The sequence below is a fragment of the Rhyacophila brunnea genome, unplaced genomic scaffold (assembly GCF_057557595.1).
Source record: "Rhyacophila brunnea isolate RB1 unplaced genomic scaffold, BYU_Rbru_1.0 scaffold_22, whole genome shotgun sequence".
Classification (NCBI taxonomy): Eukaryota; Metazoa; Arthropoda; class Insecta; order Trichoptera; family Rhyacophilidae; genus Rhyacophila; species Rhyacophila brunnea.
The window spans coordinates 214,751-233,447 of NW_028232882.1; the positions used below are offsets into that span (position 1 = coordinate 214,751).

The 18,697-nt window shown below is 31.2% G+C and overlaps 1 protein-coding gene across 2 annotated transcripts in view; it reads left to right on the forward strand.

The window, feature by feature from the left end:
- LOC147069914 (uncharacterized) overlaps positions 1–16,155 on the forward strand; it is a 150,360-nt gene extending 134,205 nt beyond the window's left edge. Inside the window, exons 3-7 of one of the 2 annotated variants that reach the window (XM_085949581.1) lie at positions 5,699–5,804; positions 7,951–8,093; positions 9,044–9,141; positions 12,783–12,948; positions 14,256–16,155. In XM_085949581.1, coding sequence (XP_085805707.1) covers positions 5,699–5,804; positions 7,951–8,093; positions 9,044–9,141; positions 12,783–12,948; positions 14,256–14,359 — 617 coding nt within the window. In that variant the 3' untranslated portion in view covers positions 14,360–16,155. Of the gene's footprint in view, positions 1–5,698; positions 5,805–7,950; positions 8,094–9,043; positions 9,142–10,752; positions 10,919–12,782; positions 12,949–14,255 lie in introns of both variants that reach the window. The other variant, XM_085949582.1, reaches the window with a different exon arrangement.
- The last annotated feature ends 2,542 nt before the right edge of the window (positions 16,156–18,697 follow it).

Genomic DNA, 18,697 nt, shown 5'->3' on the forward strand with positions numbered 1-18,697 from the left:
GGATAGCGGCAGCTTGTATTCCTGTTACCGCTCTGATTTCTCTGATGACTTGGATAATATGGTCCATAGTGCTGTATCCTCCTCTAAAGCTCGTTCTCCTGGCTGGTTCTCGTCTAGTACATATTGCAGACGGTTTGAGAGAATTTTATCTTAGTGGATTATTGGATTTGCATCCTTCTGCCTCTAAGGTAGGTTTGGCACTTGCATCTTTATTCTATGCATATCTTGGACTAGGACTTTCATCTCTCTGCCACTAATAGATAAAGCCTTTAGCATGACGATTCTTAAAAAAACTCATTTTCCCCAAAAACGGAGTTGCATCCGTCTGCCTCTGAGGTACAGATATTATGACATTGTTGTATACCAGGGGGGGGGCAAACTTTTTGGATGGAGGGCCAGATTCAAGAATTCAAAATGAGCGGCGGGCCGCAAGTAAAATACCATTTTTAGATATACACTATTTATTATCACGAAAAATAATCATTACAAAAAAATTAATGAGAAGGATGAAACTGTTGTACATTTTTTTAAATTCAGGTGTTAATTTTGTATTTCTTCAAACTCTCATATTCTCAAAACTGCTTCTAAATGGGCATCGGAGATATTTGCTAGTAAAGAATTTTTATTGAGGTTCATGATCGAATTTTGTTCACATATATTATAGGTTGATCCAAAAATAACGAACATTTTTCTTGCATAATCTTTAAGTTGGTCGAATTTGTCTGAATTAAGGGCATTGTAAAATTTGGAGATTTCTTCACGACGCGTCGCGACCATGCAATTCTCTTAAATCAGTGTCACACTGCAGATCAATAATCTCAAGTTGTAGCTCTGTCGGTACACTATCAATATCTATTGATCTACATACAATATCTACGTCCAGAGAGAGATTACAATCCGAAATTTCTTTCCATTCATTCCCAATCGATGTTCAACGCAGAAAATAATGGTTACATAATGTGAGACGAGACGCAAGGAAGACGTACTGAGATAATACATTTACGAAACAACAAATTCTTCAAATTTTAATCTATTGTCAATATTTTTTAAAAATTATAAAAAAGTTATTCGTAATCAGAAGTACAATTAATGATGGCGGGCCGCAAAAAAATACCCGGCGGGCCACATGCGGCCCGCGGGCCGCAGTTTGCCCCCCAGTGTTGTATACAATTTAAACAATAATTCCACAACGTTTTTAGTGTAGGTAAATCGGTAATTCTGTAGGTAATCTGACATATTGTATCTGTATATTGACAATATTCCACAAAAACATTGAATTTACAACCTAAAATATAATTAGTCAGATAAAATTGTTTGATTTTACTACGTTTTTATTAGCACGTATTCTTGTTTGTCCACTACAATTTTTTTCTCGTTTGTCCAAGATTTGTATTGGACGATTGAAGATTTTTAACTAACTTCCCGACTAGCTAGACATTTGAAACTTTTAGAATATATCTGAACACGATGACAATGCTTTCTTTTAATACTTTTAGCCATCTTTAAGCAGAATTAAATTCATTTTCAGTTAATTGTTGTGGGGAAAGTTATTTCGGAAAAAAATCGTAAAAAGTATTACAGTATTATTGGTTGCTAAGGGGGTCCTAGCAACTAAATTATTAAGATATACGTGCGTTACTATGGAAATCAATATGACATGTCAAAATGGCATTTCAGTATTATTTCTATCAAGTACAATTTTTTTGATCGTTTAAGCTAGTCAAGTCAAGTTTATATGATTCAACAGAAAATTTAAAAACGTATATAAAAAGTTCTTTTTATCTTGTAATTATTTATACTCTACTTACTAAAGAGTAGATGGAGTAGATCAAATTTGTGAGAAAATGTTTTTTTTGTCAGAATTTACATGATATGTGATTATGTGAAGGTAATTGAATGAAATCCTGCGGTACACTTCTTAATTGCTCGCAATTGCGAATCTCTGTTGTGTACCTTTATATGTATGTTATTAATTATTTACAGTATTTACACATTGTCACCATTCGGCTGAATGGAATAGGGTCAGAAGCCAGCGAAACTAAACAGAGTTACTTGTAAAAAGAATAGATTCACATTTGATTGATTACAAAATTGCAATTGGTTATAAATAATTCATAGCCATCAAATGTAAATATATTTATTTTGTATAAACTCTTGAATCAAAATGTGTGCAATACAAATATACAACTACCTGTCAAATATCGCAAATTCTCCCAAGTGAATGAAAGTAATTTTGTATACAGTAGGTACCTTTAACTATATATCTAATTAATATTTCGAAACATACAATTTATTGGGTTTGTTATTGCTACTAATAAAGTAACGCCTATTTTTCATTCAACCGAAGTGAATTTGTAATATTAGTAAAGGTATTTTAATATATTACCATTATCAAATTATTATGCTGGTTTTAAATGCCAGATATAGAGACATACCGTGTGGAATGTTAACTGTATATTGAGCAATGAAGTAAGTTATTAACCGTATTTTGCGAAAAGCAACCAACTTCTTAGTTCTGGCGATTTGACTGGGACTTGATACAAGAAGTACCCATCACAAATAAGACTTAATAATATTATACTTAGTATATCTTCATGTCAGAATTGTCATTGTTTGTTCTTCTTGAAAAATACGTATCAATCAAAGTAGCCTCGTTTTTACTAACTGATCACATGAAGCATACATTGCATTAAAAATATTTTCTTTTGTGTCAATATTGGAGCTTCTTGTGGTAAAATCATAATAATACGAAGAAAGATAATGTTATTACATGCGTTGGTGCTTTTAAGCGATCAGTTTTGCTGCCCGATCAGTCACCGTTTGAGTCGAGCTGTTAGTTAAACTGACGTGTAAATACAAAACTGAAGCGGCCAACTGAAATCGAAACGAGACGAGACAGGATGAGTTTTCCATCAGTTATCGTATCAGTTGTCAGTTAAATCCACGTGTAAATTGATGTTGCCGTATTTTTTATACTGCTTTTCTAATTTCGATTGAAATATAATTATTTATTCAAAATAAATATAGTTACTGCATTATATCAACCAATATGTTTAGAAAGTTATTATAAAAATAATATTCATTTAATGGATAAAAAATACGTAAATATACATCGCCGTTTCCCAACTGAACTGTCAACTGAGACCTTTATGCATATTAATTATTATATTTTGACAAAGGCTGCCAACAACACAGTGCTGACATTATTATGCAGTTTTACCAGTAAAAAAGTATACCTACATAATTAAACATTGTGAAACTTTCTGTAATTCATCAAATTTGACATCGACTTAGGCACATCTTGCACTGATCTTCAAAGTTATAGGTTTATTTTTTGGATTAATATTATTATTATTCTAGTAAATTCACAATAGGTTAAAAATAGTCGATAGCATTAATTTATGACAAAGTTTCTTCCTGCAGCACAACGCTATTCAATAAAATTTTCTTCTATATTTCAAAAGAAAACTTATTTTAGCATGACAAAAATAATGTTGGTTTTGCTCTTAATATTATTTTCAGCTGTTTAATTTATTTACAATGTCATTGGTGGAATGTTGAAATAAGTATTTTGAAAGTATGCAAATTGGCGTATTAAGACTTCACCTTGGGACCGTGCGACTATGATCGATGACTCTGTGTTGCAGAATGCAGATTTCACTTTGATTATGATTACCTATATTATTGTACATTATAGTGTTTTAATTATTTTAATAATAGACGAAGTATGCAAATCATTTATATGGCATATTATATGATACGCTTTTAGCTAAATTCGTATTATATGTTTGACGAGTTCATAATTTTTGGTAATTTTTAAAAAATGACTTGGACGTTTCGCATAAAGCAGGCAATCGCATATTTGGCTTGTGAAAATATAAAAAGCGTGCTCATTTATGTAATATAATATGATTTAATTCAGATTTCGAAGAGGAAGTATTACCGTGTCAGATTCTTGTGGTAATGGAGGCGACTCATTTCGGTGTCGATATCGTTATTTTCAAATGACACACACCCAGTGATTTCGTCATGGCCGCAATGCCAGAAGAATCTATCCTTCCTCTACCTACTTACGAGTGTGGTTACAATCCTTGTCATTCTCGAGATTGGAGATTCTCAAAATCAAGAATATTTATTTTCTCGAGAAATCGATACTTTTGCGAAATACCTCTTGTATATAGTAATATTATTTTCTTAATTTTTTAGGTCTTCCGACCAAAAAAAATATCGTGACATATCTTTCGGACCATTTTTTTTAAATGAGTTGTCGAAGAAATTCTGTTTAGTTTGAAAGTTAAGATATTTTAATTGCGTTAGTTTTTTTTTTACCGAGAAATTAAATTTTCTTAGTAAATTCCATTTAGTTTTTTTTTAGCTCTGGTTACTGTCGGCGGCTTAGCTCAGTGATAATTTATTAATTTTTCGAGAATTTCATTGATGATTTCTCGAGAAAAGAGAATTCTCGAAAGTTCGAAAAATATTTCTCGAGATTTCTCAATCATAACCTCTAGTTACATACACACCACAGAGGTCAGCTCTAATGCGTGGAAGCGTTTTGTTATTTTAATCTATATTAAAACACTTGATTGTATTTCTGGAATGTTTTTAATTTTCGATTTTCGACACAAATAACATTCACATTTGACATTTGTAAACGTTTATGTAAGTGATCTCTAAATATTTTGGTAATATTTGCAAATATTCCACTTAATCCGTCTAATACGTGAATAGTTACGATTCAGTTCCATATTGAGAAGTCATTTGAAGATTCATCTCTTGCCCAATCAATATTCATAATACTTTTTCATTTACACTCTTAATCGTTATGTCGACATAATATTATGGCATTTAAAGTAAATTTATAAACAGATTCGGCAACCACATGAATCGACATAACGACAATAATAAAATTAACGTATCGAATTTATTGTTGCTGTTTTTGACAAATGCGGGCGAAAGTTTGATACAAAATAATAAATAAAAATACGAAGTCAACTGTAGTTAATTTCAGCAGTTGACTGTGAATCTCCTTTCCAGCATCACTTTCATATTCGTCATTGTTCTGGCAGAAGACACTAATTAGAAAAAATGACATATTGAGTTAGTTATACCAACATGTTCCTTATTTCAAACTTTACCGTCTGGAAACCTTCTTCATAAATAAACAGTCTTTATTTTAAAGTCATCCTTTTTACGATTACTTAATAAACTCACATGATAGACCATTTCAAACATTTTAACAACTTCAAAGTCAAATTACTCAAAACTAGTATTTTCCAGTTAGTGTGTTCTGCCAGAACAGAGACGATATTATAAAAGTTTCAAATGTCTAGCTAGTCGGGAAGTTAGTTAAAAATAGATTGCAAGATTTGTACCGGACAAACAACCACCGGAAAAATAAGAATACGAGCTAATAAAAACGTTGTAATAAAATACGAAGTCAACTGTAGTTAACTTCAGCAGTTGACTGTGAATCTCCTTTCCAGCATCACTTTCATATATTAAGGTTCTGTCTGTTTCATTCAACCTTTTTCTACACACACGAATTATTTCACATAGTACATAATATAAAATCTTTCATTTGCTTGAATTGCGACGTCAGTTTCCAAGTATTCATTTTTTGTATTTCCAACTTTTTCTTCCAAATAGAAAATTCGAATAAATAAATTAATAGTTTCTTTTTTTTAAATTATTTCAGTTGAAACCTACCTGTCACCTGTCGAGACGCACTGTAACAATGTGGACTACTACATCCCTGATGAGAATAATGTCACTAAAGGATTGTCAGAGGATGCAATGGCGAGGTAAGATAACCTAAATTGTATTATTTTTATTCTGATTCTACTTCCAATGAAGGTTATATAAAAAATGGTTTTAAATCACACTTGGTTCAACAACAAAATGGGTCAGTTGCCTGATGCTGAGTACCTCCGCTACACGGAAGTACATTGGAACATGTATATGTCTGAGAGCGATTGAAGACACATATCCACATTCCAATGTATTTCCATGTAACGAATACTCAACATCAGGCTACTGATTCAGGTGGGTAGTTGGAGGTTGGTGGTGCTTCGTATGTTTGTAAAATAAAGAGATTGTACACTGTGAGTTCTAAACGTTTTTTTTTTGTTGACCCCCAGCGATAAGACATAATATTATCCTTGTCAAAAAGTTAATATAAATTAATAATTTAAGAAATACATAATATTAATAATAAAATAAAAAAGTTGCATCGGCCGGGAATCGAACCCGGGCCAGCCGCGTGGTAGGCGAGCATTCTACCACTTAACGACCGATGCATATCGGTGGTTGTTATATTTTATAAAATGCTATTTTGCATATTATAATATGTGTTCACTTATTAACATATATTAAATATTAATATTAAGGCTAAAAATATAAATGAATAATTTAAGAAATACATTAATAAAATAAAATATAAAAAAATAAAATACAAAAAGTTGCATCGGTGATTGGATGACAAGCTTTGAGAGCGCTCTGCTAGGGTAAGCATAGCGATGACTTGAAAAATTTTGATAAAATAGTTGTGGTGACATTTTCTGCGTTAAGGTTGAATTTCTGCACACAATTTTAATATCGTGGCAAGCAGTAAAACATATACATGTTAAAAACAATTCTCACCCTATTCTAATAGCGACATACAACAGATAATAATGTTCGTTATTGCTACACACAACAAATTAAAATATCTATAAGTACCAAATTGAATAGGTAGATAAAAACTGAGGTTAGAAGTATTATAATGTCAAATATTTCGTGACACACCCACCAATTGACTGGTTGAGAATGGCTGATATACAGTGTCATTCTCAGTCAGGAGCTCTAACGAAACTTGATGATAATTAATTGATATAATATTGACGATAAAAGCAACAACAAAAAATGCTCTCGACTTTGAATCGGAACAGAATTTTTTTCTATGAGAAAAACCGCTTAAATGGATAAAACATTTTTACTAAAAAGCTTTTTTTCCCGAGAGCTTTCTCGGGAAAATTAAAATTTTGAAAGTTGTAAAAAGGGTGATGCTTTTCCTAATTAATATTTTCCCTAATTCTTCTCTTTGGCACACCACCCATTATTAAAAAAAATTTTTAAGCAAGTACCTACCATAAAAAGGTTTACCAACTCTGGTGTTTATGACACAGGTGGTAAAATTAATGGTACAGACCTACAAACTTAACTGAATGCACAAAAATGGAACTACGAGCTACCATAGGACGCCATTTTGAAATTTTCATTTGAATGTCAGATTTTGTCCAGTTACTTCTTGATTGGGTAGTTTTCGACAGTGGCTCCCTCATCCCATTCTTCAGATAAGTTTGTAGGTCTGTAACTCCACTTTTGTTATCAATGTTTGGTGAAATGGAAATAAAGGTAAAATAGATTTTATTGCATTTACTAATTTTATTTTTAATGATTTAATATAGCTTATGTCAAATGCTAGATATAGATTTTCCGAACCTCCATAAGTTATTTTGTAATGGTTTTAATTTTGGAAAATTTGGTTTTGTTTTTGAGTTTTCAGCTAATTTTGTATCATTTGACAGTTACCTAGGATCATAGATAACAGACGTATATACTTAATACATTGCCTAGGATTTTACAGCATTCAGAACAGAAGTAGATAATAATAGTCTTATAAAATAAATAAATACCACACGTCAGGATCGTAAAAGCTACTTGTCAAATCTAAACACATTCATTATAAACTTTGGTGATTGACATGATAGAATATAAAATGGAAGCGACATACGTTCACTCATGTTGTGTGAGTATTTGTCGAAGATATGTAGATATTCTGTAATTCTATATTTTCTTCAATCGAATAGTTATATGATGCAAGAGTAACAAATAATATTTTATAGGTTTTAAAAAATGACAGAGAGGTATGTGATTATGTGAGTACAACATTATCTTCCCACATTTCAGATTACACATGGCCCGGTCGACTGTTGCCCTCTTCATTGTGGCATTCTTCTCTGTGTTTGTGGCCTTCTGGACCGGAGTAGTCGGCTGCTGGAAGAGAAGTCCTGGAAATGTCACCGCTACAGCTATTCTGATGCTTGTTACTTGTAAGTATTACGTCTCCAATGTAGGTATATTCCTTTAGAAACATTTGAACCCAACAGCTGATGACAACAAAATGGTGGACATTGGAACAGCTGATTCTTAAAATAATCAGACTACAGATATTTTTTGTTTTTATCGGACTCCAAACACATTGAAAAACAACACGTATATTTATTGCCAGACCCAGGATTTGAAACCGGGATCCATGGCATCATAAACCGATGCGTTAACCCGCTCGGCCATCATATACTGTTAACACTGTTATTTTTTTATGTTTTTAGTATTTGAAAGACAATTCTGGCAAAAACTTTCAAATTAAATACACTACCTACTATGAAAATAATTACAACATTTTGTAGACCGTGCTCATGAGTTGACGTGTCCATGGGATAAAATCCAATGATAGGAATAAAATACTTATCACTTTCCATATATTCCATGCATATAACTCGTGTTTCACATATCGTCACCTCTAAAGTCTGTTTGAGAAGAATGTTGAGGGAACGAAAAACGTAATAAAAACAATTTTTTAAACACCTCTCTAATCGATGAATCTGTTAACACTGGTTGTGAAATATGAGGTTTTAATTCCATGTTTGAAACCACGCGACCTACAAGTTTTTTAAATTTGTCGATAGATGGACAGCATACTATTCTAGAGAACCGAGGTTTGATATGAATTAAAATGTTTTTTTGTTTAAATTTTGTTAAAAAAACTTCATTTTTCCATAATATCGGACTTACCAACGAGGTCTTAATAGTAAGGTGACGATATAAATAGTTGTTTATATGTCACTGGTACTCCTTTAATCCTCAGGATATCATATTATTGCTATACAAGAGACATTGAAACACAAAATACTTAGCTATTCCCAAATCAAATCCTTAGATGTTGGCATTTTATTCCTGTGTGCTTAATTTTGTATTGATGATTTTTAAAAAATTCTTCTAGGTCTACTGGCAGCTGGAGCGATGGCATTATGGCATGGAGTTGAATATTATGAAAAGGACAAGATCGTCGGTGAAGAGTATTACCAGCAATGGAATAACGTAAGTGCCTTTGAGTTATGTTATTATAATATTATACTCTATTTAACAGCAACATAAAAGAAATACTTTGTTATTGGTACGATATTCTAATAAACTAGCAGAAATAACTGCTGATTGCCGGTTGTTCTGCTAGGTCTGGCAGGCTGTAATAATTTTTGTGAACCATAAAATGCGATTGAGAAAATATATAACAACCTAATAAACGTAATAATGAATTAATATGACAGCTTGTAAATCTCTTGAGTCCTTAATTTATAAATTTGCAAAAATATGATTTAATTCGTTACTCTACAAATGAAAAATTTGGGCGGTTAGAAATATAGTTTAAAACACTGGAATTTAAGAAAAATGCTGCCCTATTTTATTGATGAATCAACGTAACATGTTGTATATTATATGTTATAACATTGTGTTGCTAGTGGTTAATAATAAAGTATTTTTTTGTTGTAATTATAATTTTTAAGAGTTGATCGGATGCACCAATAAATCTGAAGTTAAATATTTCTTGCTGACTTGCTTAGTGCAATGTTTTTAAATTATAAATTCACATGCCTTGTTTGATGTCAATATTTACATCTTTAATTAAAAATTTAAAGGCATTCGTGAAAGTAAACATAAATATATGGTTTTATATCGCACTAAAGATAGCTATGGGGTAATAAAACCATGCAATTAATATTCAACAAATATAAGAGATAGGTAAGAACTCTTTTAATATGCTGTCTTCTTTTTTCGTACATAATAAATGACAAACCCTGCCTTAATGACATTTAAATTAAATTGTACCAAGCTAAATATTAATATTATAGGTGGAGGTGATACAAATAGTCATGAGTTATCAGCTATGCTCGGCTAACTTTCGAATTTGACAGGTAAACCGAAGTATGTGAGGGGAAAGTAATAAACAATAAATATTCCTACACAAAAATTCAATGGAGTATTTAAATATTTGCATCTTCATTAATTAAAATAAAAGACGATAATTAATTATAAAGTAAATTGTCGATCAAAATTTAAATGAAATACATTAATAAGAATAACCTTTTAAAATCAATCCAATTTGCTATCCTAACTTGATACAATGCGCTAATATCAGAAAGTACATAATTAGGGGTATAATAAAACAGTTAGTTGCAATGAAATCAGTTAATGACGAACGTATAAGCGTGTGTGAAAATGTTCGTAGACAACGTTTGGTTATACATTTATACGTTTGAGTTGTGCGCTCCGCTCAATGCTCCGCCGAACGCAAATACCCTGGAAAAGCGCTAAGAGCTATGTACTTACTTTAAATCTATTTAATGACGAAACTTCCACCATTATTTATTTTTATTCAAAGCACTAAATTAAAATTAATTACAATACCATACATGTAGGTATTTTCACATATTGTATTAGATACTTCACGGGGAGGTTGTTCCCTCGTGTCCCCTTTACCCGACCGAAGATTATTGACCACTGAATATAGCTGATGATCCAGGACTATGTGTTCAAGCTCTACCTACACCATGTTTCAATAGACTAAAGCTCTGAAAAAACTCATTGCTTAATTTATAATTATTCAGTTTGTATCTTGACTCTTAATCATTTGAAATACCCGGATATATTTAGGTTCTCCAAGATAACGTATCAATATGGTACGACTGGTCCTACATTTTGGCTTGGTTGAGTGTCGCCGTGTCGTTCAGCAGTTCGATTATGTTTTTCTGTGCCGCACCTTGCCTGAGTATGGAGAAACGCAAAGAGCAGGCCAGCAACGTCCAGTACATCATGCCAGGTTAGGCGACAACAACCGGCGGCAGGGATATATGATTAACTAGGGCGCAGACTTAACCTAAAACTGGCAACCTTTTGTCTTAAAAAAGATGTGTATTTTTTGTAGTTGGCTGCTTTGGAATGACGCCACGGTGGAATCGAGCTGTAATATACGCTGTCTTTCATTAAATAAATCATTTTTCATTACCTATGCAAAGTGTTATCATTATGGTGCTTGATAAATGCTTGGATTGTATGGAATATTTACTATTACAATTCCAGATAACATAAATTTAAAACAAATACAGAACATCATGCAGTGTTCTAGAATTTTCATAAAAACACACAATCAATAATATATTGTTTGTTGACTTTAGTAGAACTTTAATGATATTTCATAAAACATTCATGACATTTATTAGAATTTTACTGAATTTAACAGAACTTTTGATGAAGTTAATTTATTTTCATTAAAATTTTACCGTACATACTCGTTCATCAATAATGCTTTAGTTTTATCGTAGTATGTTGAATGTTAGTATTGTATTTTACGCTTTTATTCATGCATTTATTCCAGCACCATTATGGTCATCGATCATATATGACCAGGCTTTTTCATATTCATACTAACTGATGAATTATTGCGTAATATTATTTAACAACATCGTACAAATAATATTACAATGTCTGTATATACTGTGCAGAATCATTTTCAATTAAATCACTTCAAGAAAGAAAGCTTTTGACTGATACTTTTACAGACAAGCTAGTATCAAATGCGAAAAGCCTGGTAAGTGATGTATTTCTTTGTGAAGGTAGACATTTTTGTGTATATTATAAAATATTTATCTTTTTTTCTTACCACACAATTATATTATAATAATTCGATGGAGTTATACAATTTTACACATCTCTCTCACAAAACACTCAACTCTGTTCTAAGCAACATTTATATTTTTGCTTTTTTTTTAAATTTAATTTGAAACATTTACTTACGGTTTCAATTTTGTTGATTACTTGATTTGTCCACGTCGTATTGTCAAGTGAAAACACTATGCATATGGATTTAAAATATAACTAATGACAAATAGAAGGTAAAGCTGATTTCTTAATTTGAAAAAAAAATACAGTTCTGTGAGCTTTTATTAGTATTCCACATATTTACTTGGTTTGCATCCGGAGTAATCTTTGTTGCCGAGTGGCCAAGCAACGAAATCTGGCATGCAAATTATGCTTTCTGTGAGCAACGGCTTAATTTCCGGTCTCCGTTTTATATCATTTGTAAAATAGATGTTGACAAAACGAGAAAACACCTGCCAATAAACGTATTCTATGTTAATAACAATGATACCTAGTTAATTCAGGTTGATACAGTAACACTTTTTTAAGACAACTTTAACTCCATTGAGATAATATAATTTCTTCATGTGTATATTGCTTATAAAATGTCTACCTTTGTATTTGTATTTACACACTCATTTTAAGTATTTTTTAGTAATATTATGTCGAATAACAACCATTAAAATATAAATATAAACACTAACAAATGCTTTTGTTCTCTTTCTTTTCATGTAATCTCTATTTGTTCTGCATACTCTTCACTCACTTGACACCGGATAATGGATACCAACTACGAAAACCAAACATATTTTATTGTGTTCTGTAAACATGCGCATTGTACATTATTATTATGCTTGCTATCATATTATTATAACAACGTTGACATTCAAAATGATTTTAACACAATTAAAACTAACCTAATCAAAATAATCAAACGATTTAATTGTTTAAAAACACAATTAAACAATTACAATATCCATCATTGCCGTATATTAAAAATAAATCTTTCTGCGCGTGATATAATTATTTAAAAATAAATAAAACAGCTGCTTCGTAATAACTGCCGCATTTGGTACGACTGGTCTTATGTGGTGGCGTGGTGCGGTGTGGGGCTGAGTCTCGTCTCGGCCATTTTGTTTTCTTCGGCGGCCATTTGCCTGCGCGGGGAGCGCGAACGCGAAGAGGCGCTCAACATGCAATACCTCATGCCCGGTATGTCAGAAACTAAATAATTATTATTAAAAAAAAAAAACAATCAAAAATCATAATTGCAATTTATAAATATTGTCGCCCTTCGTGATTGTGCTGTAAAAATGGGTAAGTATTAAATTTTATGCTAGATAAAATTAGTAACACCTTTTGCGTTGCAGTTTCAAAAAAGATTTCTTTAAATATATAGAAATCATCAAAGAGCATCAAGAATCATTTTTATTTCATTAATGAATGTATACAGTTTTGGTTATGGATGGTTTATGGCAGTATGTTTGAAAGTAGTTAAATAGAATTATTATTTTTTAATATATTAAAATTGTATATAATAAAACAATTTATGTTTTGTGCAATCTTTTTCAATAGAAAAGCTTTAAAGTAAATCTTTATAAATAGTTTCCACTCCAAAATAATATAAATCTTCAAATTGTCATCAGTATCAGCTACGCACCTTTATTAAGAGGTGAAATATTAAAAAGTAAAATACCAAACTATTCTAATTATTGCATGGTCTTGTATGGTTTAAGCGTAAGGGAAAGCATGAAATATGAGTGAAGGGTTGAACAAAATACTGTAAATATTGTAGGTAGTAAAGTTATGACCCTCATTCAAACTAGTGCATCTGCAAAATCCTAATTTTAGAGATTAGGTTTAAAAAAATGTTAGTACATAAATCATATATTTCACACTATTTTGATGTCTGACAATTTATTTCAATTAACATTCACTTAAACATTAGTGCAACTTGTAAAATGGATTACATACCCATTACCCACATATATTTTAATATTATTATATTCATTCATGCTACATTTTATTCGCCATAGACTTAGGTACTCGATTGTTAAGTTTATTCTATAAATTATAAATTTTATAAAAGAATTAATTATTAACCTGTTAAATATAATTACATAATATACTCACTTTCCCCAACACTCTTTTGCATAGCATCCTCGATATTGTCCTGCTTTTGTCAAAGGACAATAATTAATATATCATTTTCACAACTTTTCAGGATGTAATCAATACCTACATATTATTTATTCTGATTTTTTAAAAAAAATTAAAATAATGCCAAAACAAAAAAATAATAAAACTGCTCAATCTTGGTAATTTCACTAATTTATGATAAAATATAATTTATTGCAAGCAATATTTCTTTGAACATACTAAGATTAATTTCAATTTATTTTATTTCAATTTGAGTTAATTTTAAGGTAGTGTAATTTATATTCAACTAAATTGAGCAAAAAAAAATACTCCAGCATGTACATTGTAATATACTGACTACTTTTTATGTCCCGATTCAGTGTACCCCCAGAAGCAGCAATACGCGTACGCAGGCTACCCGCCACAGCATTATCCCCCGGGTCCCTACTACCACGGGTCACAGTACGGGCCGTACAACTACTGAGGTCGGGCGCAACTCAACACCACCATCCCTCGCCAGCAAAATCCACCGCAACACAAGAGAGGAGACAATTCAGACTTCCAACAGACTATGCATTCGGAATCATCAAATTCCTCCTGTTCCAATTCGATAGCCAGCTTCCGTTCGATAAACGAAACTCGAAACACCTTCAAAAGTAAACCTATCTACTCTTACGGAGTACCTCAATCTCGAACCTTCCGTGACAGTTTAAATCGTCGTCAAAGAAATGTCAATTCGTCCAAGCATTCGTCCGCATCCGATTCCCTGCAGCGACCGCCTCGCAAACGATTATCGGTCGCCCGTAGCACGCTCTCCATGATCGAAGAAAACCCCTCCATGTTTAATTATTACGCGCCTCGAAGCTTCATTGTGAAATCTCAAAGTGATCCGTCGATATTGAGTAGATTAGAATTCAAAAATCATAGACTAAACGACATGAGACGGGACAGAACTTACTTTTCTGCGACATTAGACAGCAGAACTGATAACAATTACGAAATACCCAACGGAAACAGTCTTGTTCGTAATACAAACGATTTTCGGAGACATTCCACGGAGAATTTGTCATATTATAATGTAAGACCTCAGAGTATACCCGAGAGCAAAAAATATCACAATGACGTTTTGCTTAGGCAACAGATGCATGGAATCAGTGCGCAGAACAGCTCGTATTATCCGCCAGATTTTAGAGCTATAAACCCAAATATGGGAGATGGTTACTTTTGGAACGGTCGTCCAATCGTGGCTTATAATAATCTATACCTGGCTTTTTTGTATTGAGTTTTCAATATTCTAAAGATGAACAATTAAATTGCTGTTACTTATTTTAAGTTGATAATAATGGATAGAATTTTACAACACTAAAATTATTTATTAACTACACTGTATTTATCATGAACCATCATTTAATTTAATCGACTAATAAAACATTTTTTTGACACTTCTGTCATATTGTTTACTTCATTGGCATCTTTAATAAAATTATAGCAACACTCATAATTTATTCAAGTTCTGCTAACATTTTGTAATTCTAAATTCAAAATGTTTTCAATCTCAAATATTTTTTGAATACAATTTTTTACATGTAGCAATACGTTTCATATTATCTATAGATTCCTCCATTGCTACATTTTTTTTTTAATGGTGGTTTATGGTTGATACTATCTTTTTTTCTTACAATTCGTTTCGTGTTTCATAGGTTATACGTGTTGAATTTGATGATTCTCTTGGTGGTTTTTTTTATTTGTAAATATGAATGCATAACGGGAGGTTTTCAAAATTTTCGTTTTTGGAAAAATTACAGTTGCGCCATAAACAAAAGGATGTTGATTCCAAAATGTTAAAATTTCCGTCATAGATATTTTTGTTGTTTAGATTTTTTTGTACTGTTCTATCTATATTTTATCTTGTAGCTATTTTTTATATTGACAAAGACTGCAGTTGAACGACTGTGAGATTAACATATTAAATACTTTGGGTCTGTACTTAACAAATTGATTTTTTTTATTTAGAATTTCTAGACTACGACATTTTATTTAGAACTTTTTGATTTATTCTCATTGTTAAAAAAACAAGTATAATAAATTGGAAGACGAGGATTGAATTCGTGGGTTTCTTTGAATTATTAAGTTGGTATTTTTATTTAAAAAAAAATGTCAAAACTGTGATAAAACTAAGAAAGCTATTTGAATTCAATCCGTTTTGATACTGTTAGAAAAATACGTATTTTTAATAACATATAATTTTGTATTTGAAATCTTTACCTCTAAATAGTTTAGAAAAAAAATCAGCTAAATAATGTGCCTTTTTTATATAATGTATCTTTAAACACTTATGATTTTTAGTTTTATTACATTACTAAGATTATATTTTTATTTTCAAGATTTCTGTTTTTAAATATTCAATGTGTAGTTTTTGGTAAATTGATATTATTGTTTATACGAAAATGATATATAAATTATTATTATTGATTTTCATATATTTTTTTTAGTTAGCTGAATGTGTATAAAAATTGAGATTTATAAAGTTCTGCCGATCAGTTTTTGGTGACGACATTGATTTAAAAAAAATGTGCTAAAATAATTTTCTTTCTCACGCATATTTGAAAAGGATGTTGGTAGAAGATACAAGCGTGTCGTAGATTTCAGACTCAGGGGCCAGATGCAAAGTCATACTTAAATGCTTAAGACTTTATCAACTCATTGACAATGCCACGACACTTAATGACAGAATAGAAAACCTTCAGCGATAGCTGTCAAAATAATCTAGTAAAACATATTAAATTGTACCGAGTAGTTATTATCGACACAAACACAAAACGAATTGAATATGGAATGACCAGCATTAGTGTGTTTGATATAGGGTTGTCATTGAAATTATTTTACTCAAATGCAAGTATCACTCTGTCCACTGTGTACCTATACATTTAATTTAAAATTATTGAAAGTGTAGGTAAATTAACTATGAATTTATAATAATTATTCAATTTACGTTTAGGAATTTTTATAATTTTGCTATAGTTTAAAATATTTAATTAAGTAAGTAACGGAAAATAGGAATTTTAAAGATGGCAGCATTTTCAAGTGCAGAAAAAAGCGCTACATATTATCCTCTCAAGTCAAGTGTAACTAACGACAATTAGGTTAACTTAACAACATCATCTATGCATCTGGCCTATGTGATTGTGAAAATTAAATATTTTAGTGATGATTTGTACCAAATCTCTCATTGTGGAACTACATAATATATGAGAAATCATTCGAGCATTTGAATTTAGATTAAATATTAAAAAAACGTGTCTTCACAAATTATTATTAATTTTAAGGTTAATTATTATTTTTGTGTGCTAAGTAAGAATAAGTTTGTCTTCTATATGCCAAACCTGATGATTTCAGGCTGAAATGGATGGATGAATGGCTGATATTATGTTATTAAATGAATTTATACAATTTTATCATTATCATAAGATTAAAACGCGAAGTTATACGAACGAGACAAAATCCAATAAATATATAATGTTTTCTTATCATTTCGAAATTATTGTTATAAACAAATCACGAGAGTTATGCACATTTTTCACTTTTAGTGTACAGGATAGTGTTACCATAAAAAAATCCTTATTTATTTAATTGCTTTCGTTTTTTTATGCTGTAATCCCTTCTGTACATTTCTTCCAATGCAATAATAATAAGTTTCTTCTATTATTATTGGTAAAGTATACCTTAATAATGTTTTAAAATATAAAATATTGTAATTGAGCCCCTCTCCGGTAAAATAATGTTTTCCTGACATCTTTATTTTGAGATATCATCGATTAAACATGACGTGGCAGTTCACAAATAATGTGATTAATAAAAAAGATGGGCAGCACATCGCTTTTACCTCTAGCAGAGAAAACTGAATGACTTCCGCACCCTATCCATCCTGCCGTCTCCTGGGGGCTTTGTGGTATTTGATTACCTTGTATTCTGATTGAGTGGACGTGCTGATTGCAAAATTGAGACAAGCGCTGTCGTTTCACCTCCTGTGGGTTTAACACCTAAGACTTTTAGTGCCATCTGTTGTCGAGATTAAATAATAATTTTTGACTAGTATAGAAAGTCATTTGAAGGGATTTGCCGAAAACTAGCCTTATTGCGAAAACCTCTTTTTCCGAAGAAGGGCTCAATTGATTGGGACACATATTTTTGGTTCCATGAAATATTTGAATACTAAATTGAATTAATTAATGAAAATATATAATCAACATTGACTGAATTTATGAAATGCTGAGTCTTCCGGTAATTTTTGTTATTTTAAGAATTATAAGGTGCTTTGAAGATTTTTGTCGAATTACAATAGTTAAATTCAAAAGTAAATTTTGTAATTACATCGTAAAAAAACATACTGTGTTCTTTAATAGTATCCAATTAGTTGACTAAGCGTAATATAATATTTTGTAATGTACCTATAAATAACAAATAAATATAATTTTATATGAATCATATAAAATGAAAACCATTTTGTTTTTATTTAAGTAAATGATGCTGAAGAAATAGGTATCCTTTTCTAAAAACAGATTTATTTGCCAGAGACTCACATAACCACTAATGGGCTGGAAACATAGCTCGAAGAAAGGACAATCGCCATCTGGACAAGGCTAAAGCCGCGTTGACACGGTCCAAGTACGATCCAAGTACACTTGGACCGAGTGCCATCCAAGTGCACTCGTATGAGACATCTTCATACTAATTATTCCTATCCAAGCTACTTGGACCGCGTCCTACTCATCCAAGTTAGTTTGGATAGGAATAATTAGTATGAAGCTGTCACTTGGAAGGC